Source organism: Pelodiscus sinensis, chromosome 1 (assembly GCF_049634645.1).
Source record: "Pelodiscus sinensis isolate JC-2024 chromosome 1, ASM4963464v1, whole genome shotgun sequence".
Lineage (NCBI taxonomy): Eukaryota > Metazoa > Chordata > Testudines > Trionychidae > Pelodiscus > Pelodiscus sinensis.
The window spans coordinates 228,907,097-228,934,279 of NC_134711.1; the positions used below are offsets into that span (position 1 = coordinate 228,907,097).

The 27,183-nt window shown below is 43.3% G+C and overlaps 1 protein-coding gene across 3 annotated transcripts in view; it reads right to left on the reverse strand.

Annotated features, from left to right (window-relative positions):
- MGAT4A (alpha-1,3-mannosyl-glycoprotein 4-beta-N-acetylglucosaminyltransferase A) overlaps positions 1-27,183 on the reverse strand; it is a 125,802-nt gene that overhangs the window by 71,149 nt on the left and 27,470 nt on the right. For all 3 annotated transcript variants that reach the window (XM_075916644.1, XM_075916656.1, XM_006137401.4), the window contains exons 3-4: positions 5,009-5,176; positions 1,041-1,181 (exon numbers count right to left, since the gene is read on the reverse strand). In XM_075916644.1, the coding sequence (XP_075772759.1) occupies positions 1,041-1,181; positions 5,009-5,176 (309 nt within the window). The remainder of the gene's footprint in view (positions 1-1,040; positions 1,182-5,008; positions 5,177-27,183) is intronic.

The window sequence follows — 27,183 nt, forward strand, 5'->3', positions numbered from 1 at the left end:
CTATGATATCGCATAGGGTAAAATTACATAAAGACCAGATTTCATGGTTCATGGTGTGTTTTTCACATCCCTGAATTTAGGCCATGTAACATATAATACATTTAATTCAATTTTGTTAGTGTGTGATTGAGAATAAAAGACTTGATTCTGCACATTTGATATACATGCATTCATCTTTTTAAAAGCACAGAATCTAACCCACAGGACACAAAAAAGACCATATCTGTAAGTATTACGATCAAAAGAAGGAAGCTTCTATTATGAGAGAATCAGCAGCTTCAGATCAAACCAGCAGACATGTGTGGGGCCTTCATGCCTTATAGACATGCAGACATGCTTTCAAGTACATGACCCTTGTTGGGCATTATCTGTTTTAAGGGCTGCAGCTGTAGGAATGGAATTTTGTGAAATCCTATTGATTAAGAAGGAGCAGAACTTTTAAAGATTAATCAACTTGTTTTGGTGAATATGTTATTTATAAAGCATAAGGAATCAGTAAAACTAAAAACATGTAAATTAATATTAGAAGTATTCTTCTCCTCTAATCAAGGTATAACTTTTAAGGAAAAGACCAAGCTAATTATCATTCAGTACCCATAATTCCAAGTCCACTGAGTTATACACTGCAATTTATTTTGGGTATACCAGACAACCAGCTTTGAAAGTGTTAGATTCATGCTTGTTTATCTATATTTCTGAATAACCAAACAGAACTGTTAGAAAACTAGTTTTGGAGCCTATAGTATTTCCATGCCTTGTTAAGTTTCATAAATCTCATTAAAAGATAACACAAATTGATCCAGATTAAATGCTTTTGGTTGTATACCTTAGCACCTGGGGTAGTGTGAGATCTGTGATAATGCAGTAAAGAGCAAAACTGAAGCCAACTTCTTTCATCTTGGATTCAGTGCAAGTTCTAAGAGATCATACAAATAAAATTACAGCTACCAAAAACCACAAACTATATTGCCAAAACAAAATTAGGAAGTCCTTCAAACATACTTTTATCAAACATAATAATTTAAATTATGTCAGCATACCGCCTGTTCGTCCCAGGCCAATCTGCACAGAAGGTTGAAGGCTTCCTTCATTCTTCAGCAAATGAGGCAAATGGTAATAGATATTTGGCACTTGAAGAGATTTTCTGCTTGTTAGCTCTTTTAACAATTTCAGTGTTTCATCTGCGCAAACATACAAAAACAGTAATGCAAAAAATTAATCAGAGAGGATATACATCCATGGAGTGATAAACCATATGCAACTTCAAGACTAATCATTCATTCTTGCTTTGTTTGAGTTGGCAACCTTTTTTCATGTGTGTGTACTAGGAAGTAAAGGCTTTTCAATTTAATTTTTTTTTAAATACTTATGAACAAGATTGATTTTTAATAATTTTCTGGAAATAGGAACATCATTCTTACATCATCACATGTGAGTTACAATGTGCTATGACCAATGACAAAGGAAAGAACTCACCTTGAATAGAATCCACTATAAATTTTTATCTTGAGTACGTCTTTATATTATACATTATATTGGGTTTAGTATAACCCACAAATTCAAAATAATGTGTAACTATTCTCACAGCCCTGCTCTACACTAGGACCTTATCTCAGAATAATCCCACCTTCTCAAGGTCAACATTTATAAGAGGTGCGTCCACTCTACCAAGCCTATTATTTCAAAACAGGCTGCAGAATTCAAACACTGTTATGTACTCGTGCTTTTCATCAGGAGTATTGCTAATTCTGAAATAACTATAGTACAGATATTTTGGTGCTGCTAATTCAAACTAAATGGCCTCTGGAGACCTCCCACAGCTGTCAGCTCTGACCACAGCTGGCATCTCCACAGCTCTCCTCTCTTGGGAAGCTCTAAAACTCCAGGGAGCAGGAGAAGGGCTTGTCCCATGTGGCCAGCTGTGAGAGCCCTGTGCAAGCAACCAGGACACAGAGAGAGACACGAGCAACCCCAATGCTCCCTCTGACAACTGCCAGCACTTCTGCTGCTCACACAACCTCCACTGCCCAGGGACACAGAAGAGCTCCATCCTGGACTGGTGTGGAGATCTTGGACCTCACTGAGGTGTGGGGGGGAGGAGCCCAACCTCCAGGATCCCCACTCCACGAAGCACAATGCTAACATCTATGGCAGGATCGCTGCCAGCCTGGCCAAGAAAGGGTACAGTAGGAGACTTGAGCACTGTTGGCTCAAAATAAAAGAGCTGTGCCAGGTCTACCGCAAGGCCAGGGAGCATCATGGATGCTCTGGGGCAGCACCGCACACCTACTGCTGCTATGAGCAGCTCGATGCCATCTTGGGAGGGGGGGCTAGTCACTGTCCCCCACCCCACTGTCATTGAATCTGGCCAAGACATACCCAGTGTCAGCCTGAAGGAGGGCGGGGGGGGGGGGGTGGAGGAAGATAGCAATGATGTGGAGGTGGTGGTGGCAGCGGGTCAGGCAACAATGCTTAAGAGCCAGGACCTGCTCCTCATCTTGGAGATGGTCTCCCCTCCCAGGATATTTCCCAAGCTTCTGACGAACACGTGGAAGGCACTTTTGGTGAGTTCTCTAACTTCCCCTATTTACAAGGGGGTCAGACAACAGGCTGCGAGGTGCTGTTCTCCTCAGCCTGGGGGCTGCACAAGGACTTGTTCATGTGAGTGCACGTAAAGCATCAGTCTGTAGCACTCAGCTCCATGAAGCTCTCACACAAGAACCTGGAAAGGCCTGCCTTACTTTGTCTTCTGTGGTAGGACACCTTCCCATGCCAAGCTACCACTAAGTAGGGATGTTAAGTAGTGATTAATTTGCTAGTCGAGTAGTCGATGGAATTTCCATCGACTACTCGACAAGCACTTCCATGTTCCGCCTTTGAAATGTACAAAAGCTCCAGCAGGCAAAAATTGAGACTCTTTTGCAGGGGACTCTTGTGCATTTCAAAGCGGAAGCACCGCATAGAGCCTGGAAGCTAGCGGGGAACTCAGGGTCTCCATGTGGCACTGCCACTTTGAAATGCCAGGTGGAGTCTGGGATCAGCTGGGAACTGACCCCGGGCTCCACGCAGCATGCCAGCTTTGAAACAGAATCAGTGGCAAAACTGTGCTAGGCTATAAGCTAATAACTTCCCCAAATACAGTTCTTGTTAATTTTGAGGATTTGCCTCATAATTTGATGAAAAGGAATATGTTGTAATTACTCTTAAATATTGGATTACCAGTTTTGCAAAAACGTTTAACGAATGTTTGCTGCTACTTACTAATGCTTTGCATTGCTTAAAAGGCAAACTTTAGAAATACAGAATCCCCAAATCAGATCTTGATAGGTGATGATTTCATCCTACTTTTAAATGTACCAAGCTCTAATTTTTAATTATTCTCATGCATTATGCTAACAATTTAAAATCTTAACCAGTGTTTTGTATGGTGTGTATTTATTTAAAAGCAATTTAGTTCATCTTTAAATGTTTATATAAATTGCTTCATGTGCATGGATTACTAGTTTCCTTTTTTAAGTTACTTTTTATACATTTTAAGCCAAAACTGATGTAACACAAACTGCTGCCAGATTACCCGTATTCAAAAGCACCCAGAAATTCCACACCCATCTTGCTAGGCACTTAAACTAGTATACAATTGAGGGAAGGCATGGAGGAAGAGGGAGGGAGATAAGAGATAAAAAACACTGTTACATAAAGCAAAATGCAGGACAATGTAGCACTTTAAAGACTAACAAGATGGTTTATTAGATGATGAGCTTTCGTGGGCCAGACCCACTTCCTCAGATCAAATAGTGGAAGAAAATAATCACAACCATATATACCAAAGGATACAATTAAAAAAAATGAACACATATGAAAAGGACAAATCACATTTCAGAACAGGAGGGGGTTAGGGTTAGGGACACCACAGTACAAATCAACAATGGAAAATTAGACACCACTCTCTACAGAAAACCCACCGACTCATACAGTTATCTACATGCTTCCAGCTCCCATCCAGAACACACCACACGATCCATCGTCTATAGCCAAGCCCTTCGATACAACCGCATCTGCTCTAATCCCACTGACAGAGACCAGAAGCTTCAGGATCTCTACCAAGCATTTATAAACCTCAACTACCCACCCGGAGAAATAAAAAAGCAAATTGAAAGAGCCAGACGAATACCTAGAAACCATCTACTTCAAGACAGACCCAAGAAAACCAACAATAGAACACCACTTGTCATCACCTACAACCCCCTATGGGGTTTGGACAAACATCTCAGACACTTCGCCAAAGGATTAATGCCCACAAAACAGATATCAGACAAGATCACAAAGAAAAAACAGTTTCTTGCCATTTTAACCAGAAAGGACACTCTCTCAATGACTTAACCACCTGCATTCTGCTACAAAGACTTTTTACATCTGCACTTGAAAGGGAATCCTCTGAACTGTCATTCATGTTAAAATTCGACACTCTCCGGGAAGGAATGAACAAACACTCAAACTATCTTACCCATTACCAAGATAGCTTCCCCAATTATCACCTCTAATACCATTAGCTCACAGACATCCCACTCTCCCCACCTCTAATATCATCAATTCACAGACACTTACTTTCCTTCCTTCCCCCTCCTCCTGTATCCCCCTTCTGTTCTGAAATGTGATTTGTCCTTTTCATATGTGTTCATTTTTTTAAAATTGTATCCTTTGGTATATATGGTTGTGACTATTTTCTTCCACTATTTGATCTGAGGAAGTGGGTCTGGCCCACGAAAGCTCATCATCTAATAAACCATCTTGTTAGTCTTTAAAGTGCTACATTGTCCTGCATTTTGCTTCAGCTACCCCAGACTAACACGGCTACATTTCTATCACTATGTTACATAAACTGCCTTTATGCACTGCTTCCAAGCATTTGTTTTTAGGATATTGTGCTTTTTTCGTAATTATGTACAATAAAAATCAGTAATCTAGAGATGTAAATCATTAAGTTTTAAAAAAATATCATGGCTTATACCTGAAAAACTGTTTAATGCATCTTTGCTTCCATTTGTTTCTGCTACTGCACGTCTGAATTGCTCCAAAATGGCATTTAGCTCAGAGGAACGCTGCAGAGTTCTATGCTCAGCAATACGAAGACGTTCCTTCAAAGCATGAAATTCTCGTTGATAAGCAATCAGCTTCTCTAGTAGGAAGAAAAAAAAAGTCTGGTTATTTACTTTTGAAGACATTTCATCTGCTTTCCACTCCTCAAATACTGTACTTACATAAAACAATTTTGTTGCAAACTTTGGGCCTACAGTTTCTGAACAGGTAGAAAAATAATAGTTATTTTATGGAAGGCTGAACAACCTCCATCAAATTACTAAGTTACATGCAACATACTCCTGTTAACCCCAGTGTTTCTCAATGCTGAGGCCTTCAGAAGGAGGGGGGGGACCAAGGAGTATATAAACTCATCTTGATATCTACCTATTTTTACAACATGTGACAAAGGCACAAGCGAAGTCAGTACAAAGTAAAATTTCATGCAATCATCTGTTTGTATCACTTTATATACTGAAATGTAACTATAGTATTTATATTGATTTATTTTCTAATTATATGGTAAAATGAGAAGATAAGCAATTTTTCCCCAATAGTGTACTGTGACACTTTTGTATTTTCATGTCCCATTTTGAAAACAAGTACAGGTTGGACCTCCCTGGTTGAGCACCCTTGAGAACAGAGTCATCCCGGATCACAGAGTTTGCCGGACCAAGGGAGGTAAGTGCTTCCTTGCTGGCTGCCCCACTGCCAGCTCATCTCTCTGGGGTTCCCAAAGCTGGGGATCCCCATCTTGCTGCTGCCCCGCTAAACCTGGCCCAGCTGAGGCTCCCCACCTTGCTGCACCACTGTACCAGGCAGTTCCCAGGGATTCCCCAGCCAAAGCTGCCCAGCCACCACCAACCTACCTACCTCTGGGGGTTCCTCAGGGTTCCCCAACCCCAGGCCGCCTGGCTGCTGGCGACTCTGTTGTGGCATCCTGCACCCGCTGCCACTGGAGATTTCCCAGCTCATCTCTCTGGGGTTCATGCTGCCATCAGAGATTCCCCTACTGGAGCCGGACTCCCAGGCTGCTGCCTGACCCCACTGCTGCTTGGGATTTCACAGTCAGGGCTGCCCAACCATCCCAGCCCCGCCACAGGGAGGTCTCCAGGGTTCTCCGACTGCTGCCAGGGCTCTCCACCCACGCGACCCTGCTGGCACCAGGGGTTTCCCAGACAGGACAGAGGCTCCCCGATGCCACCTGGCCCCACTGACCCCAGGGTTCCCCTACCTAGCCACTGCTAGCCCAGCTGGGATTCCACAGACCCTAAGCTCTCCAGGCTGGCTCCCGCTCCTGGGGCTCTTTGGTCCAGCAACATCCATGACTTTGCCGGACCACGGATGTTGCTAGACCAGAGAGTCCTGGGTTTGGGAAGTTCAACCTGTAGTTTTTAAGTGAAATAAAAACAGCAGTACACAAGACAAATGAGACTCCTGAAAAGGATATAGTAGTCTGGAAAGGTTGAAAACCATTGATTTAGATGACATGGTAATTAAGAAGATACTTGTTGTAGTACAGTCTAATACCCCAAATGTTTGGGACCAAACTATCATATAAGCTTAATTTTCAGAGTGAAATAACACAGACCCTATTCATTATTTGCATCAGTTAGAGGAGTTAGTACAGCTGTAGCAGTCTCAGATTGGCAGCACTACTGATTTATATAAAAAAAAAGATTGAAGACAGACATGCATTTGGAAAGTTTGCAAAAGATATATTTTTTTGAATAATCTGTATGAATGAATAAATGGAGTTTGGCAATATAGTTTGACTTTATTTAAAACTTTAGAACTACCTTGCCAGCAACAATCCCTCATGACTAAAGCTGTGGATTCCTACTAAAAATATTAGTACAGATTGAACCCCCCAAACCCGGGACTCTCTGGTTCAGGATGACTCAGGTCCCAAAGGTGCCAGACCAGGAAGGTCCAACCTGTAATCAAATGTGTTTCTAGGCAAATACACCTTCATCTTTTCTTTTTTTAAGGTAGAAAGAAAAGAGCTACAGTCAAAACAAAACCCTTTCGGTGATATCTTAAGTCAAGTCTACACTAAACTCAGCAGCTCAGCTTAAGATATCTAGAATATAGAGCTGGAGTCAGCTTACTTTAAACGGAGCTTGGCAGCATCCCCACAATGGGAAGTCGATAGAAGGAAATGCTCCCGTTGATTCTCCTTGCTCCCTGCAACAGGAGTACCACCAGACACCAGCAGGGGTGCCCTCTGAGTTTGATTTAGCAAGTTTCAACTAGACTCACTAAATCCATGGCTGAAAGATTGATTGCGGCAGTGACTATCTTCCTTTTAACGCACACAAGGGCTGCGTCTACAGTGGCATGATTTTGCGCAAATACTTTTAACGGAAAAATTTTTCCGTTAAAAGTATTTGCGCAAGAGAGCGTCTACACTGGCATGTGCTTTTGCACAAAAGATGTGCTTTTGCGCAAAAGCATCCATGCCAGTGTAGAAGCTCTCTTGCGCAAGAAAGCTCCAATGGCCATTTTAGCCATCGGGCTTTCTTGCGCAAGAAATTAACGTTGCCTGCCTACACTGGCCTCTTGCGCAAGAATACTTGCACAAGAGGGCTTATCCCTGAGCAGGAGCATCAGAGTGTTTGCGCAAGAAGCATTGATTTCATAGATTAGAACGTCAGTGTTCTTGCGCAAATACTCGCGGTCAGTGTAGACAGGTGGCAAGATTTTGTGCAAAAGCAGCTGCTTTTGCGCAAAACCTTGCCAATGTAGACACAGCCAAGGCCTTATGTCCTCTAGGACCTAACCACCCAAGAAGCATCTCCAGGTTCAATGACCCTTTCTCTCCCAATCTTCCCTTCACTGTTGCCCTCTTCACTTTGCCAGTCTATCAGCTCCCTGTTTTGAAGATCCATAACTGATCACATAACAGCTCCACCTCTCACCTCAATCCATTTCTTCCTTCTTCTCTAGTCAACTGCTGCTCCAACTATTTATCTGTAATTCAGGGGTGATCTCATATGCCAATTTCCGAAGAAGGTCATAACCCTAACCCTAAAATCTACTTAATTAAGTTTTGCAGGTAAAAATCTTGCTGTTAAAAAAGAGTAATACAGTACAAGTTCTTTTTTATCCGCATATTGCTCATCTTCCCTGGTTCATCAAAGATTGAGTTTATTTTTTGTCTTTCTAGTTTACTTATATTTTACATATCTTTTCTCTCTGTACTTAGGATGGATTATCCATTTAATATTTTGAAAACCTAATTAGTTAGAAATATCCTCTATTTAGAAAAGAACAGAACATAATTCTCAAGCCTCTTTGATACGCCTCAGTTTGTTTTGACAGAATAATACACAAAATGGTCTATTGCTTCCTGCCAGAAAACCCAGGCAGCTAATTGAAAAAAGAATTATTGCTTAGTTAGCTGTATCAAGATTCTCCATAAGGAAATACTTTTAGAGCAGGATTTGAATTGTATCTAGTAAGAGCGCCCTGGAGCCTCTTTCCAAATGTTGAAAAAAACTATTGAATAGCCAACTGCTCAGTAAGGGTATACAACCCATTCTGTGCACTGAATGAGGAAGAGGCCCTGTTTAAAACAAAAAACAAAACAAAAACACAGTAGCAGAACATGTAATTAAAAACGGTATCATACTGCATAATCAAAATAGGACTAAAATAAGATTGCACAGGCAACCTTGATTCTGGCATTTCCTAACTTTTGAGTATTTGACTTTCTAAGCTTAAAAATGTTATTTGAACATAGTTTTGTGCAGCTACTACATTAGATATACACACATTGTGGCATTTTCTTGAACAGCAATATATATATATATATATATATATATATATATATATATATATATATATATATATATATATATATTCCTATCACTGATTTGTTTGCAACCTTATTTTCAATAGTGTTATCTGTGAAGTTTTAAAATCTGTTAATTAGTTATGGAACTAGGGAGAGAAAGAAGCTGAGGAGCAAGCGAATTCCCCCATCTTCCACAATTTATAAAATCTGTCACTGCAAGGCTTGTTAATGCACATCTTCTAACAACTTAAAGAAAATAGCTCATCTCTGGATACTTCACAAGATGCCCAAAAATAGTGCTCATATGCTCCATAACTCAGACCTAGTCTACACTGGGGTTACGTCGACACTGGTGAGAATTTCCGAAAATGCTTTTAACGGAAAAGTTTTCTGTTAAAAGCATTTTCGGAAAAGCACGTCTAGATTGGCAGGATGCTTTTCCACAAAAGCACTTTTTGCGGAAAAGCGTTCGTGGCCAATCTAGACGCGGTTTTCCGCAAAAAAGTCCCGATCGCCATTTTCGCGATCGGGGCTTTTTTTCGGAAAACAGTACTATGCTGTCTACACTGGCCCTTTCATGCAAAAGTCTTTCAGAAAAAGACTTTTGCCCGAACGGGAGCAGCATAGTATTTCCGGAAAAGCACTGATGATTTTACAGGAGATCGTCAGTGCTTTTCCGGAAATTCAAGCGGCCAGTGTAGACAGCTGGCAAGTTTTTCCGCAAAATCAGACGATTTTGCGGAAAAACTTGCCAGTCTAGACACAGCCTAGGAGTTTAGGCTGAACCTAGCTGCATAAGGTCAATTTTCTAAACCATGTGACCACTAGGGATGTTAGATATTGTGTAACTGAATAATCATGTAACTGCACCAAATCTTAGTAATTACATGATTATTCGATAGCCCCCACGGCTGGGTCTGGCAGCCAGAGTGCTCTGGTCCCTCTCCCTGGGAGCCCCCTGCCACCCAGGCAGCTGCCTCTCATACAGAGGCAACAGTGTAGGGCTGCATCAGCCTCTATCCACAGGGGATCTAAGCTCCCCACAGACAGAGGCTGTGCTGGCATTCCAAGGAGCAGCCTCAGCCTGCAGTGATCCCAGGCCCACCATGGATAGAGGCTGATCTACTTCAGTCTCCCCGTGCTGCTGCCTGTGGAAGGGAGGGGAGAGGCACCAGTGAGGCGGATGAGGGGGGCAGGCGTAAGCCGGTACATGCGGGAAGCCAGCTTTCAAGCCAGCTCCTGACAGAAATTGGCTCATGTGGAGCCGCTTGCTCTCCCATACTACTGCCTCTCTTTCAGAGGCACCAGTGGGGGCAGGGGACAGGAGGAAGCAGATACATGCGGGGAGCTCACTCGCTTTTAAGCCAGCTCTCCGCACCTGCCAGCTCTGCATAGCCACCTGCCCGCTCGCCCCCCCCTTGCTGCCTCCATTACCTTTACAGAGACCTTCACTGTATGTTAACAGTTTGGGGTTAGGGAACCCAGGACCTGGAGGGCAGGGAACTCAAGGGCAGCCTCATACACAATCTACAGGGCTTCAGGAAGCAAAAGACTGTTCTTTTCGCATTTCTGAGCTCCTCCCTGACTCCTTCAGGCTCCCACTATAGACTTCTTTTCTTTCCCTGCTGTCTTCCCAAAATGCATGATCCCTGAACAACAATCTCTGTTACTTGTACTGCAGGGGTGGGGTGGAGAATTACAGAGAAACACAGCGAATGCAGAGGCACCTCACAGAGAAATGTGCATGACTCTCAAAACTGGCCATTCATAAAATTTTCTTTCAAAGCATCTCTGATTTGCACTTCTCTGTGCTGGTCTCTCCTTATCGCCCTTGTGTCTGGCCACTCAAAATCTCTGGCTAGAAGCGCTCTACCTCAGCCCCGCCACTCTGCCAGACAGCTTTTCCCCTTGCTCTCACAAAGATTATGGAGCACACAAAAGGCTGCCACCACAAAGGGCAACCTACTCAGCAGACTCTTAAAACTTCCCTTTAAATGGCCAAAAGCACAGTCAACCATTATTGTGCACTTGCTCAGCCTGTAGGCAAACTTCTTCTTACTGCAGTCAAAGCTGCCTAGGTACGGCTTTATGAGCCACGGGAGGAGGGGATAGGCTAGGGTGCCAAGGATCACTATTGACATTTCCACTTCTCCAATTCTGATTTTACAGTCTGGGAAGAGTTCACGAGTGCACCTTTCTGAAGACACAGGAGTTTCAAAAGATGTGCATGTCATGCACCTCTCCTGACCATCTCATGTTGATGTTGATGAAATGCCCCTTGTGATCTACCAGCACCATCAAGAAGTACCTCTTGCTGTTTATGTACTTTTTGGCAAAAGGGCTCACGGGACAAGATGGGGATGTGGGTTCCATCTATCAGCCCACCGCAGTTAGGGAACCCCATGGCAGCAAAGCCTTCCATTATGGTAGCTACATTTCACGAAGTCACAATTCTCCATAGCAGAAAGGAATTGATTGCCATGGCTACTTATATAACAGCCTCCACTGTAGATTTCCCCATTCTGAATTGATTCCTAACTGATCAGTAGCTGTCTGGCATTACAAGCTTCCATAGAACAACTGCCATGCACTTCCATGGTCAGAAGGGGTCTCATTCGGGTGTCCCTGAGCTGCAGGGCAGGGGAAAACCATTCACAAAGTTCCAAGAAAACGGCTTTGAACATTCAGAAATTTTGTAGCCACTGCTGATAATCCCATATCTGCAGCACTATTCAACCCCACCTGTCTGTGCTTGTCTCTCAGCACCAGAACTGGCATTCCACTGTGTCCAGAGGATCAACTGGTGGTTGCGTTTCCATCAACGCAAGGGCTTGCCTGTACAGTGAGTTCATGGGATCCTGAGATTCATCCTCTTCCTGGTGGAGTGATGTGCATATGCTCTTGATATACTGAACCATTAGGCACACTAAGATAGACACCATCATCACAATGGTTTGATGCAAAATGGAATCCATGCTCGTGCTGCTATGGTGTCTGTGTGGGTAACGAGGACCAAAAAAGACACAAAGACTGTTTCCCATTGATCTCAAGCAAAAAGGGGGAGGGAGTATATGAGCGCATTATGGGACACTGACAACATGAACTCAGAACTACCCGCTGCATAGTTTTGGTACCAGTGTGCACTGGGAGCATAACCCAGAATGCAAAATGGCACAGGGACTGTGGGATAGCTACCCACAATGCATCACTCTCCAAGTCAACAGCAGTCTCCCTAATGGGGATGTTCTACTTGAATTCTTCCCCACAGTGGGGACCCGGAGATTTGACTTTGCTAAGGTTGATTTCTGGTCACTCTATTTTGCAGAGTCGACCTCATCTTGAAGTACAGAGATGGCCTCAAGTGGTGCCCAAATATTTCCTCCCATTCTCCCCTACCAATAATGGAATTCACCCCCACATTGGGCCATGAATAGCAAGAGGCAGAGCCATAAGTGGGGCCTAAAATGGAGCCATGCTGGGGGCAAGGGAACTGAGCCAGTGCAGAGTAGGAGGCAGGGCAGGGCAGAGTGATACTCCCTCCCTGCCCCTCTCTTCCCCCCCAATCTCCAGAAGGGCTGGCCATTGCTTCAAACAATATTACGTTAAGGTGTGTTAGGTACTTTTTACTGTGCACCAGCACAATCTGTGCGAACCAATTAATGTGAAACATTAGTGCACTTTAGAAATCACACTTCCATCATTTACACTGCTGCGTCACGTAAACAAGCCCTCAGTTTTTCCAGCTGATAGCAACAGGACTCCTTGTGGATCATCTGTGGGAAGTTCCTCAGGAAGTTCTTTGAGTAGAGAAAGCAAAAAAATCCACTGTGTTCACCTCTGCTTTCTCCTGCAGCAAGGAGGCAGACCTCCAATTCATGGCGATCACACAAGCATCAGGTCTGCAGAGGGCTAGAAGGGAGTAATAAACTAGAACTTAGAGAGACTGGGGGAGTAGATAAGGCTCAGTGAGACACTGCCATTTTATAGTTTGATTAACCACACTTCAAAATAAAGTTGAACCACAAAATAAAGGGAATGCTTACACACAGTGCTGCAGTTTTACCAAAACAGCTGCACCACTGCAGCATGTCTGATGAAGATGCTCTATAATGACAGGAGAGAGTTCTTCCATCAGCATAATGTCTGCCAGAGCCAATAGCTATGCTGGTGGGAGAAACTCACCCACCAATACAGCACTGCGCACGTGAGTGGTTATGTTGATGAACTTACATAGCTCGGAGGCAGGGAGATTTATTCACAGTTCTGTCTCACACTGACCATGCCCCTCCAAAAAGTAAAGAAGTTAAAGAAAATGGTTTAAAAAAGTCATGTCTATGTCTTCTTGTAGTATTTCAAAACATTAATCCATTATTTCTTATTCATTTCTGGGACCCTTTTACACAATGTAAAGAAAACAGTCAGGATGTTTTTGCAATTGCAACAATAAACCTCTATCAAAAGCCTTCTAAAGGAAGAAATAGTCCTTGAATTCTCAAACCACCTCATTTATTTATCACTACACAAAAATTGTACCCTAAGATTTTCAAAAATGGATGTAATTGAAGAACCTCATTTAGAACCTTTGAGTGCTCCACCCTTTTGAAAAATTAAAGTCACTTATTTAGCTGCTTAACTATGATTTATGTGACTATCACCACGCGGGTATTTTTTCAAAAATCTTGTTTGTTACTGTGACAGAGTGTATCAACCCTGCACTGTAGCTGACAGAGTGACCTAGGCCCAGATGGTGGAGAAGGCCCCAACCCCAGGGCTGACTGCTGAAGAAGCTCCTGGGGAGGAAGTGCAGACAGACCGAACAACGGCAGCCAGGCTAAGAGGTGCTACTTGAGGAGCTACCGAACTGGAGTGAGACGGTGGGGAAGACATCTGCCAGGTTCCGGAAGGCAATAGCCCAGGGCGGGGAATTGCAGCAGGATTCCCCACTGAGCAAGCAATGGATGGAACCACTGCCAACAGGGCCCTGGGCTGGGACCGGTGGAGTGGGAGAGCCCACGGTCTCCCTACCCCTGCCATACATCCCCCTGTGTGTGGGAGTTTTCCCAACATATGGACTTGGGCCGTTGGGCTGTATTACCCTGAGTAACAGTGACTTGCATGTGGACTGGGGTTATTGGGCCATAATACCCTGAGAAAAGGGCCAAGGGTATAGACTGAGGCTGCCTAGCTGCCCTGTAAAGTGACCTGGTGACAGTCAAAGCGCCCCATCAAAGAAAATTAGGCTCGCGGAGTTTCCAAGGGTTGGTCGCCCCTCAACAGTTATCTTTAGTTATGTGTGACACATTTTCTGTTCTTTTTTGTCAACCAAAATATTAAATAAATTTTGCAGACCACATGGCTAGGTGACATGTTTTTCAACTTCTGTCCAAGCCCCATCAGTGAATTATTTTTAAATAAAGGGAAAACAGAACAAAAAAGTTTCAGTTAAATAGTACTTGCATAAACATTTCAAGTCACTACTTCACCTGTACCACTCTCCCCCATTCACAAGGGGTGAAGCAAAAAAATAGAACTAATTACACAAGCCTCTTTTGCAACTCAAATTAGGCTTTATAAGATGTTGATGTCCATCCATTTGTCCTGTAAACATTATAAAAATAGAGTCAATGATATAGTCAATTTTTTTAACTCATTTTGATAGTTCAATGTTTTATTGCTCAAACGTTTCCTGGTTCATTTTTTGAAATTAAGGAACTAAACTGATTTCTTGAGACAAGTAGAAATGTAACAGATTATTTGGTGTTTAAAAACCCAGTAGGTTTTACATCTTGGTCCTTGATATTTTATTTAAGAAACATATACTGCTTTTCAATAAAAATGGAAAGTTGATGCTATGCCATACACTTTGCTTTTGGAAGTCAAATGGATCAAATAAAAATATCAATACTCAATAACTGCTAATGTAATTTCTCAACAAGAAAATAATTTCTAAGAACTGAACGTTTTAATTCTTTGCAAATTTTCATTCAGCCAGCACACCGCCAGTAATTAAAAATAAATATTTTATCTGGCTTAATATATATTCTGCATTTCCTGGAAAATTAATAGTCTGCTTGCTTGTTTAAAAGTTTGTTTTTTCCATCTATTTTCCCTGGATCAAAGCAGTTCTCATGAACATGCAGAGTCAAGAACTCAGACATGCTCTTTCGGTAGCTTGATTCTTGTGTGCCTTCTCATCAAAATGCAACAGGAATTCCACTAGACCTCAAGAGAAGAACACGCTCCATAAGCTACAAATGTTGTCCTTCTCCTTGAAGCCTCAGCCCACATACATTTGTTATTATATGGTTAGATTTTAATTTCAGTTCTGGTCAGCTAACAAGTAATGTATTACAATAGATGCCAATTTTTCAAAATGAGCAAGAATCTGAAAATTAGTGAGTTTTTCCACTGGTTTTTAAGTTATATTTTCTTCGTTACTATTCCAGTGTGTTAAAATGAATGCATTTCAAACTCTTGATGATTTTAACAGGTAAGTGTTCCCTTAGCAAGAAAAGGGGGAAAGCAAAGAAATAAGAAAAGCAGAGAAAAACCATACTGTAGTTTTATTGTGTGTGTATGTCTGGCAGACTATCTAAATACCGCAGCAGAAGCAGCCTAAATAGTAGGCCAATAAACCAGAAAGCGCTGAATATCAACATTTTAAATGAAAAATACTCTGAACATCAAAATGTCTAAAACTCTCTCAAAACTTTGCTGCTGTAATGTTACAGTGTTGAAGATTAAAGCTTTAGAGCTTTAAAAACTGTCAATAGCCCTAGGATTAAATGAACAATCTACTGCAGTGTTTCCCAATTGGTGTTCCGCGAAGCGAAAGTAGGAGTTCCGCGAGGAGCCGGCACGCCTCTGCCTCCTCTGAAAGAGAGAGAGCCAGCTAGCCAGCTTCTTAAAAAAGCAGCACACTTGTTTCCCCTTCCTCCCTGGTGATGCAGAGGCACAGTGAGGTGGGGGCAGAGGGAAACAGTTGCTCTGGGCCGGACAGTGGTGACCCCACGTGACCCACAGTGGGGAGGGAAGTACTTCCCCTCCCCAAAGGAGCCAGCGTGCGCTGCCTGAACAGCTGGGGCTGTGGCACCCGGTAACTTAGTTCCACGGCCTTTCTGCGCGGTGGGGGAAGGTCAGGAGACCCAGGTCTGCGCAGCTCTGACTGTGCAGGCAATGCTCTCTGCCCTGGGACTCCCCACACCCTCACGCTCCCCCCCCCCTCTGCAGGACAGCATCAAGGAAGTAAGTTGCTGGGGTGCAACGGCCCCTGCTGTTCAGGCAGCGTGTGCGCCAGCTGTTTTGGGAAGAGAAGTGCAGTCGCACACTTCCTGGAACCCAGAGGTGCTTCAGATTGCTAGGTACTGGTCCCAGCTACCCCTGTCCAGACCCCCCCATGAGTACCCTGTCCCCTGTCCCCACCAGCACTGTCCCCAGCACCCGTCACCCACCCCAGCACCCAGCAGCACCCTGTCCCCAGCCCAGCACCCTGCCATGCACCCAGCAGCACCCTGTCCCTGGCCTCAGCACCCTGCCACCCACTCCAGTGCCCAGCAGGACCATGTCCCTGACCCCAGCATCCTGCCCCAGTACCCCGCCACCTGTGCCAGCATCCTGCCACCCAGGAGCACCCTTTCCCTGGCCCCAGCACCCACTAGCACCCTGTCCCCTGCCCCCACCAGCACAGCTGGGGCCACATTAGTGAGGCATGGGGTTTTTGGAGGGGGGTTTTTGCATCTCACTTGTGTGGCCCCAACTGACTTTTCTGTGGGTCAGTGACCCTTGACTCAAAACAGGTTCCCTGCCCCTCTCATAAATAAAGACAATACTAAAATCTTTTGAGTTTGACATAATATTTTATTTAAAAATGAAGCCTGGCCAACATGCCCCCAGTTGAGGCCAAATCCCCATCTCACTGCAGCATCTTAAAACTCCTGCTCCACCTGACCCCAAATCTGAGCCTGTCATACACTGGAACCACCTGTCCTGAGCCTCTTACATCCCCAAACTCCTGCATCCCCACATCCTCGTCTTCTGCCACAACACTCCTGCACCATCCACACATCACAAATCTGTGTCCGGAGCCCATCATTCTCACAACTTCCTTGCCCTGAGCCCCTCACATATTCAACCCAAACTCCTGCACCCTCACATCCACAAGCCTGTGACATGCTCGGCAACCCAACCTTCCACTTGAGCCCAGCACTCCCTAGCCTGGAGCCCCCTCCCTGAGCCAGCATCCCCTTCTCCTGCATCCAAATTCCCTCCCAGAGCTTGCACTTCTCACCCTTTCCCACACCCAAATCCCTCATTCCCACCCCAGAGCCCGTACCTCCTAACTCAACCCAGTGAGAGTGTATAAGGGCTGGGGATAGCAAGTGATGGAGAGGAAGGGAACGGTGGGGCACAGAGAGGACGGGGCCTCAAAGGGGTGGGGTATTAGAATCATAGGACTGGAAGGGACCTCGAGAGGTCATCGAGTCCAGCCCGCCGCCCTCAAGGCAGGACCAAGCTCTGTCTACACCATCCCTGACAGATGTCTATCTAACCTGTTCTTAAATATCTCCAGACAGGGAGATTCCACCACCTCCCTTGGCAATTTATTCCAATATTTGACCACCCTGACAGTTAGGAATTTTTTCCTAATGTCCGATCTAAACCTCCCTTGCTGCACTTTAAGCCCATTACTCCTTGTCCTGTCCTCAGAAACCAAGAGGAACAAATTTTCTCCTTCCTCCTTGTGACACCCTTTTAGATATTTGAAAACCGCTATCATGTCCCCCCCATAATCTTCTTTTTTCCAAACTAAACAAGCCCAGTTCATGAAGCCTCGCTTCATAGGTCATGTTCTCTAGACCTTTAATCATTCTTGTCGCTCTTCTCTGTACCCTTTCCAATTTCTCCACATCTTTCTTGAAATGTGGCGCCCAGAACTGGACACAGTACTCTAGCTGAGGCCTAACTAGAGCAGGGTAGAGCGGAAGAATGACTTTTCATGTCTTGCTCACAACACACCTGTTAATGCATCCCAGAATCATGTTTGCTTTTTTTTGCAACAGCATCACACTGCTGACTCATATTCAGCTTGTGGTCCACTATAACCCCTAGATCCCTTTCTGTCATACTTCTTCCTAGACGGTCACTTCCCATTCTGTATGTGTGAAACTGACTGATCCTTCCTAAGTGTAGCACTTTCCATTTGTCTTTATTAAACTTCATTCTGTTTACCTCAGACCATTTCTCCAATTTGTCCAGATCATTTTGAATTATGACCCTATCCTTCAGATTAGTCGCAATCCCTCCCAGCTTGGTATCATCTGCAAACTTAATAAGCATACTTTCTATGCCAATATCTAAATTATTGATGAAGATATTAAATAGAGCTGGTCCCAAAACAGACCCTTGCGGAACTCCATTTGTTATCCCTTTCCAGCAGGATTTAGCACCGTAAACAACAACTCTCTGACTACGGTTATCCAGCCAATTATGCACCCACCTTATCGTGGCCCTATCTAAGTTATATTTGCCTAGTTTATCAATAAGAATATCATGCGAGACCGTATCAAACGCCTTACTAAAGTCTAGGTATACCATATCCACCGCTTCTCCCTTATCCACAAGACTTGTTATCCTATTAAAGAAAGCTATCAGATTGGTTTGACATGATTTGTTCTTTACAAATCCATGCTGGCTGTTCCCTATCACCTTGCCACCTTCCAAGTGTTTATAGATGATTTCCTTAATTATTTGCTCCATTATCTTTTCTGACACAGAAGTTAAACTAACTGGTCTGTAGTTTCCTGGATTGTTCTTATTTCCCTTTTTATAAATGGGCACTATATTTAGTCTTCTGGAATCTCTCCTGTCTCCTATGATTTTCCAAAGATGATAGCTAGATGCTCAGATACCTCCTCTATCACCTCCTTGAGTATTCTAGGATGCATTTCATCAGGCCCTGGTGACTTGCAGGCATCTAACTTGTTCTTTTCTTATTTTATCTTCTAAACCTACCCCTTTCCCACTAGCATTCACTGGGTTAGGCATTCCTTCAGACTTCTCGGTGAAGGCCAAAACAAAAGTCATTAAGCATCTCTGCCATTTCCAAGTTCACTGTTATCGTTTCTCCCTCCTCACTGACTAGTGGGCCTACCCTGTCCTTGGTCTTCCTCTTGCTTCTAATGTATTCATAAAAAGTCTTCTTGTTTCCCTTTATTCCTGTAGCTAGTTTGAGTTCATTTTGTGCCTTTGCCTTTCTAATCTTGCCTCTACATTCCTGTGTTGTTTGCCTATATTCATCCTATGTAATTTATCCTACTTTCCATTTTTTACATGACTCCTTTTTTATTTTTAGATCATGCAAGATCTTGTGGTAAAGCCAAGGCGGTCTTCTGCCATATTTTCTATCTTTCCGACACAGCGGAATAGCTTGCTTTTGGGCCTTTAATCATGTCCCTTTGAAAAACTGCCAACTCTCCTCAGCTGTTTTTCTCCTCAGTCTTGATTCCCATGGGACCTTACCTATCAGCTCTCTGAGCTTACCAAAATCCGCCTTCCTGAAATCCATTGTCTCTATTTTGCTATTTTCCCTTCCACCCTTCCTTAGGATTGTGAACTCTATGATTTCATGATCACTTTCACCCAAGCTGCCTTCCACTTTCAAATTCTCAACCAGTTCCTCCCTATTTGTTAGGATCAAATCTAGAACAGCTTCCCCCCGGTAGCTTTTTCAACCTTCTGAAATAAAAAGTTGTCTCCAATGCAGTACAAGAACTTATTGGATAGTCTGTGCCCCACTGTGTTATTTTCCCAACATATATCTGGATAGTTGAAGTCCCCCATCACCACCAAATCTTGGACTTTGGATGATACTGTTAGTTGTTTAAAAAAAGCCTCATCCACTTCTTCCACCTGGGTAGGTGGCCTGTAGTAGACTCCTAGCATGACATCACCCTTGTTTTTAATCCCTTTTAGCCTAACCCAGAGAATCTCAACACTTCCGTCTCCTATGTCCATCTCCACCTCACTCCAAGTGTGTACATTTTTAATATATAAGGCAACAGCTCCTCCCTTTTTTCCCCTCTCTATCCTTCCTGAGCAAGCTGTACCCTTCTATACGAACATGCCAATCATGTGTATTATCCCACCAAGTTTCTGTGATGCCAACAGTGTCATAATTGTAGTTATTTATTCGCACTTCAAGTTCTTCCTGCTTATTACCCTTACTTCTTGTATTTGTATATAGGCATCTAAGATACTGATCTGACCATGCCTCCCAGCTTTGCCCTGATCCTCCTTTCTCTCTGCCATTATAGCCCACGCTCCCTCCCATTTCCGATCCATCTCCCAGGTCTCCATGTTCTCCATTTAACTGTGGGCTTTGAACAGTCTCATGTAACCTTACCTGGCCCAACCAGCTAAATAGGATGGAAATCCAGCAGCCACCTCAGCCAAGATCAGGAAGGACAGAGGCACTTACTTGGGTCAGGTAAATCCTCTGTTCTGGTGAGAGCTGCAGCAGCAGGGTGGGTGCCAAGGGCAGGAGCTCCCCATTCTCCCTGGGACAGAAAGTCCCCTGTAGAAGCCAGGCTGTGCTAGAAGAGGCTCAGAGTGGGCAGCTGATTTTGGTGGGGATTGAAAAATTGTGTCTGTGCGCGCAGCTTCCCTATGTGTGCTGGCTGGTTGGAATTTGGAGCAACACTGCTATTTGGGTGTGTGCTAATGTGGAGCAGGTTTTGGGTTATCTTCAAAACAAAACTGTAGTCATACACATCAAAATCAAAAGTAAAAATGTATTTGAAACAATTCCTACCTACCTATGTCTAGAAATCATGACCTATGAGGGAACACAAAGAATTGGGCTTGTTTAGTTTAGAAAAGAAAAGAGAGAGAGGACATGATATCAGTTTTCAAGTACATGATGGACCTCCCTGATTCGGCGCCCTTGGGACCTGATTGGTCCCAAATGAAGGAACTTGCCATATCGGGGAGGTCCCCTGCCACTGGTCTCCCATGAAACTTCCCCTCCCCTCTGGCTGGCTCCGCTCTAGCCCCACCACCACTGGTTCCAGCCCTGCTGCTACAGAGCGTGGGCTCAACACATTACCACCAGCTGGCTGGCACTCTGGGGATGGAGCTCCTCAGCTGCCGCAGACCTGCTTCTGCCCCGGCCAGCTGAGGCTTTTCGGTGATGGGACTCCGCAGCTGCCTTGCTGCTGCTGCACCCAGCTGGGGCTTCCCAGGGATGGGGCTCTGCAGCTGCCGCGCTGGGATGGGGCTTGCTGGTCCTGCTGCTGCCCTGCCTGGCTAGAACTCTCCGAGGACGGGGGCTCACCAGTCTGATGATGGGCTCACCTCCTCTGGACTTCCTAACTGGCTCACATTCCCGGTGCAGGGGCTCTCTGGTCCAGCAACATCTGTGATCCTGTTGGACCACAGATGTTGTTGAACCAGAGAGTAACAGATTTAAGAGGTTCATAGAATCATAGAGCTGGGAGAGACCTCAGGAGGTCATCAAGTCCAGCTCCTTACCCAAAGTAGAACCAATCCCAACTAAATCAACCCAGCCAGGGCTTTGTCAAGCTGAGACTTAAAAACCTCTAGGGATCGAGATTCCACCACCTCCCTAGGTAACCCATTCCAGTGCTTCCACCACTCTCCTAGTGAAACAGTTTTTCCTAATATCCAAACTAGACTTCCCCCACTGTAACTTGAGACCATTGCTCCTTGTTCTGCCATCCGTCACTACTGAGAACAGCCTCTCTCCATCCTCTTTGGAACCTCCCTTCAGTAAATTGAAGGCTGCTATCAAATCCCCCCTCACTCTTCTGCAGACCAAATAAGCACAAATCTCTCAGCTTCTCCTCATAGGTCATGTGCTCCAGCCCCCTAATTGTTTTGGTTGCCCTCCTCTGGACCCTCTCCAATACATCCACATCCTTTCTATAGTGGGACGGGGTGGGGGCCAGAACTGGATACAATACTCCAGATGTGGCCTCACCAGAGCTGAATAAAGGGGAATAATCATTTCTCTAGATCTGCTGGTAATGCTCCTCCTAATGCACCCCAATATTCCATTCGCCTTCTTAGCTACAAGGATACACTGTTGACTCATATCCAGCTTCCCATCCACTGTAATCCCCAGGTTCTTATCTGGCAAACTACTATATCTACAGGGTGTTACAAAAGGAGGGGGGAGAAAAATTGTTCTCCGTGGCTGCCGATGATAGGATAAGCAGCAATGGGCTTAAAATTGCAGCAAGGGAGGTTTAGGTTGGACATTAGGAAAAACTTCCTAACTATCAAAGTGGTTAAACATTGGAATAAATTGCCCAGGGAGGTTGTGGAATCTGGAGATATTTAAGAAAGCAGGTTGATTGAATCATAGAACTGGAAGAGACTTCGAGAGGTCATCGAGTCCAGTCCCCTGCCTTCACGGCAGGACCCAGTACAACCTAGACCATCCCTAATAGACATCTATCAGGAATGCTTTAGACAGTGCTTAATCCTTCTGCAAGGGCAGCGGGTTGGACTTGATGATCTCTCAAGGTCCCGTCCAGTTCTAGTATTCTATGTTCCCAGTCTAATATAATCATGGAACCACACAATACTTAACAAAATCTGAAAATTTCATAGATTCACAGAGTAAGACCAGACAGGTTCACTGTGACATCTAGCCTGAAATGCTAGCGTGAAATTTACCAATCTGTAATTAAAAAGTTAAATACATATTTTAAGAATAAATCTCATCACAACCGATGCTACTCTTACTTTGTTTCTTTGCAAGTATTTGTATGGGGATTATCACCCACACTAGTAACAGATAGAAGATATATTTTTAATATTCAGTTAAAATATTTTCATTGTCTACTTTTTCCCCAAGAGTCTGAGCAATTAAAAAACTAGTTTGAAGACAGACTAGTTGCTTATAAGTTAGTTTTTAATAAACTATACTTTCAAGTTCCCACACACTTCACAATGCTTTAAACAATGCAGAAGTGTATTTTTACAAATTTATTTCTAGAGTGTCTATTTTAACTCTTGGAAATATCTATACTTGTCTTAGGTTTCATAAAAGATCATTTTTACAAAATCTCATTCTGTTATTATGCATACAGGCTAGAGTCTTCAATTACCTTGATGAATCAATTGGTAACTCTCGCATGAACTATTATACCTATGAACCATCTGTCATTAAGTCTTTTTACCCAGTGTTAAGAAATTACACAGAAATATGGTCTACACAGTGTATTAAAAATGCTCCAGTTTAAAAAAGTCACATAAGTACATGGAAGCATTGGGATATACAAAATCCCTCACAAAACAAAATACACAGAAATGTATCCCAATTTTAAAAAGATTAAAGAATATGGCTTATAATTGTCACCATGGGTGATATGATTGGTAAAATGCCACAAAAAGAGTGCCCACACTGAGAACTATTTCAGAATAGCATAATTCAAAGTAGATATTCTGGTCAATTTTCCCTGTATACCAAGCCTTAATATAGGTCAAATCTTTCTAGTCTGGCAATGTCCGTTGTCTGGCATAACTTCAGTTAGTCAGATGTCTACTTATCATGAGTGTGGCCAAGTTCCCTGTACTCTCATGAAGTTTGTTTACACCCACAAGTCCTGGCACTCACTGTTCTATACTGTTATTTAGCTCTAATTTAGGGATGTCATCAAATAGACAACTACAAGATTAACCAAGAAGCCTGGTTTTATCGATTAATCTTGTTGACTACACACATTTCTGCCTCCCTCCCCCTTGCAGCCTCTCATCAGAGGCAGCAAGGGGGGAGAGTGGGTGTCAGTGAGGAGCTGACTGTAAGCCAATTCCCCCAGAGCACTGGTAGAGAGGCAGCAGCACAGAGGGCGAGTGGGGTAGGCTGGAGCCAATTTTCAAACAGGCTCCACTCACATGCCAGCTCTGCGGACCCACCTGCCCCCAACCCTCCAGCTGCCTCCTACCGAAGATTCCCCCCAGTACTAGCTTTGCGGTGCCACCTGCCCCCCCTACTGTGCTGCTGCCTCCATCAGAGGCAGCAGCACGGGAGGTTGGGGGCCAGGGGAGGCTGCCGCAAAGCAGCCTCTGTCTGTGATGGGCCTGAGCTCCCCGCAGACAGGGGCTGCTGCTGCTGCAGAGTAAACTCTGTCCGTGGGGAGCTCGAGCCCTGCAGACAGGGACTGCTGCCACCTTGCACCGCTACCTCTGTATCATGCAAACTGCTACAAGCATGGCTGGGAGCTCTTTCTGTTCAGCATTTCAGCAAGTGCAGTCATCACTGAAGCATGAAGGTGCGCATAAATGTTTAGCATATCTGGCACGTCAGTACTTTGCAACAATGGGTACAAACATGCCATGCAAATACTTGCTCTTGCTTGTAAATAAAAAGGAGGCAGCATTATCTCCCATTAATGTAAATAAACTTATTTGTGCTAGCAACTGAGGGAAGTAGGACTAAATTAACTTGTAAATTCTTATTTTGTTTTAGAGTGCAGTTATATAACAACAAAAAAATCTACACTTGTAAATTGCACTTTTATAATAAATAGACTGCACTACAGTACTGTATGAGGGGAATTGAAAAATGTTATCTTTTTTAAAGTGCAAACATTTCATTTGATATTCTATTATTAACATTGATTAATCACAATTAATTTTTAACCAAGTTAATTTGTTTTAAGTTAATCACTTGAATGAACTTCAATCAATCGACAGTCTTAGTTAAAATATGATGTAACAATACACTTATGATTAGGTTGTTTAGTGTGTGTAGCCTCCATTAGCTGAAAGATTTTTAAAGATAGATTAGCTTTTTTCCAAGTATAATTTTGTTATTTTAATCAAGTATTTTTTCTTCAAATTCTTAAAAAAAAAAAAAAATCTCTAAGGAAAAGCCTTAGCACTTGAGTATTCCCAAAATTGTTACAACCCAAATGCTCGAGTCTCTCCCCATTTCTGAGAAAAGATTAAAGAACTGACATTTCTGTAGTGAGGTCTTGAATTTTACTAAAATATTAGGATATTGGATTTATAAGCATATGACATCGTAAATATAAAAAGTGAAATGCATCCAATGAGCGAATTCTGTGAGTCAACATTACTTTTTTAAATATATTTATTAATTTAGATGCTACTCCATTTGAAGTCAATGGTAACTTGTCCATCAATTTAAATAAAAGAAGGAACAGGGTCCTTACTACCCAATTCACAAATTAGTTTGCAATGCATATTGAATCATTTAGTACTACTTAGCAGGTTCTACTTTATTGCTGACTCTGTTCAAAGTCTTCTACTGTTATAGCCCACCTAACATGTTACAAGAGAAGCTATTTAATAAGGCTCTATCAGTTTCCATGGAAGAACACAAAGAACAGCTGTACACTTGAAAATCTAACATTTGCTGTGTTTGGAATTGCTTTGTATACATTTGCCAAATGATGCAAGTGAGCTGTACAGATACAAGCTTTAGTAGGACACGCGTAAGAGGCTGCATTCTGTTTGTTGTTTTTATTAGTGGGGGTGTAACATCGCCAGGCTCAGCCTCTCTCATCCTACCCATCCACACAACTATAAAAAGCCTCAAAATGGTCTGGTATTTTCTTTTCTTTCATTTAATGAGAGAAAGCTCATGTACATGTTTGTGAACTGTGCATCTTTTTTTTTTCTAGTGACACAACTAACTCCAATGATGATACTGGATATCGGGTGTATCATACTCCACAACAGGGGTTGGCAACCTTTTCAAACGGAAGAGCCAAACATCAAAATTCAGAACAAGTGGTCAACTAAGAGCCGTATTAAGAATGCCCATTTACATGACTAAAAATATACAACTTAATATTATTGATAACTGACATGATGAATAATAGCATAAAAGAAACATTGTACTCACAGACTTTATTTAATGGGACTTCTGCTGCTGCATCTTTTCATGTATTTCTTTGAAGTTTACATCATAACTGGTCAAATGCAGATTCATGCATGCATTTAAGCTACATCGTAATAATGCGTTTTTAAAATTCTGAATTAATTTTTCATTTTAATTTAAAAAGTTGCATACATTTTGGGAATGACAAGAGACACATCTTTGGTTCCACACTGAGCCATATTTGCCTCAAGAGACATAGATTGGAGACCCCTGCTCCACAATGTACTCAAACACTAAAAAAGCCCAAACTTTCATTCTTGCTAATCTACCCAAAGTAGAATTGTTAAGCAGTACAACGTAGCTTCTATGTTTTGTGCAAACACTTCAGCCTACAATTCTGAGGACACACTCTACAATCAAGGTGTGCACATTAGGGATCTGATCTTCCATCTAATATGTTGCTCTTCTGACAGCTTCCCCCTCAGGGAGATGGGGAAAAGAAAGGAGTTTATGCCTGGAGCCTCTTCTTTCCCAATCCTGCTGGGCTCCTTACCTGGTCAGGCTCCTTACCTGCTGGGCTCCTTAGACTGGCCTGCTGAGACAGTGTCTGCACCCTGCCCACCCAAGACAGTTGCACATCCTGCTGGTCTTCTTTTCTGCCTTAGGGAGGGTATCAGATAATTCCACCTGGACTAGGCTCTGAGGGATAAACTTCACTCTGCACAGAGCCAGCCAAGATCCTCAATGCAATGCTTAGTAATGGGATGAACAAACTGGGCCTTCCTTTTGTCTCTGGCTTTTCTAGGGTCAGCTCGCTCTTGGAGTCCACAGAGACATCTGTTGATACAAACACCTCAGCAGATGTGAAGTGGAGAAGATCTGCCCTAAAATCAAATGCAGCCCTGGGATAAAGCTGAGGGTTAACAGTCTGTTTAAAAAACCAAGGGCTGGCAATTGCAGTTAACACAATTGATTAACACAAAATAAATTAATGATTTTTTGTAAACAATGTTGATTGCAAACCTCTATTTTGACCCACGTCACTCACTTCATCACATGGCAGAGTTTGGCACAGTTCTACTATGTTCTGCAGTGATTAATAGGAAAAAAACAGCTCAAAGCAGCAAAAAGTATGGACTTCTGAATGGGGATTTTTTTAAAAAAACATACAGATGGCTCTCTGGTTATCTGTAGTAATTGCAAAGTTGAATTCCAATACCATCAAAGTACTTCAAGTCTGCATACCACTAATGCCCTAAACATGCTTTCTTCTCCAGTTCCTGTACTATAGGTAGCCTACTGATGTCCCACCAGCCATGACAGAGCACACTTAGAGTTTCAGGAACACCACAAACCCATGATCAAACGAAGTACATAGCTTAACCAATGCTCTTGTAAACTGGATAGCTATGGACTGCAGACCACTCAACACTGT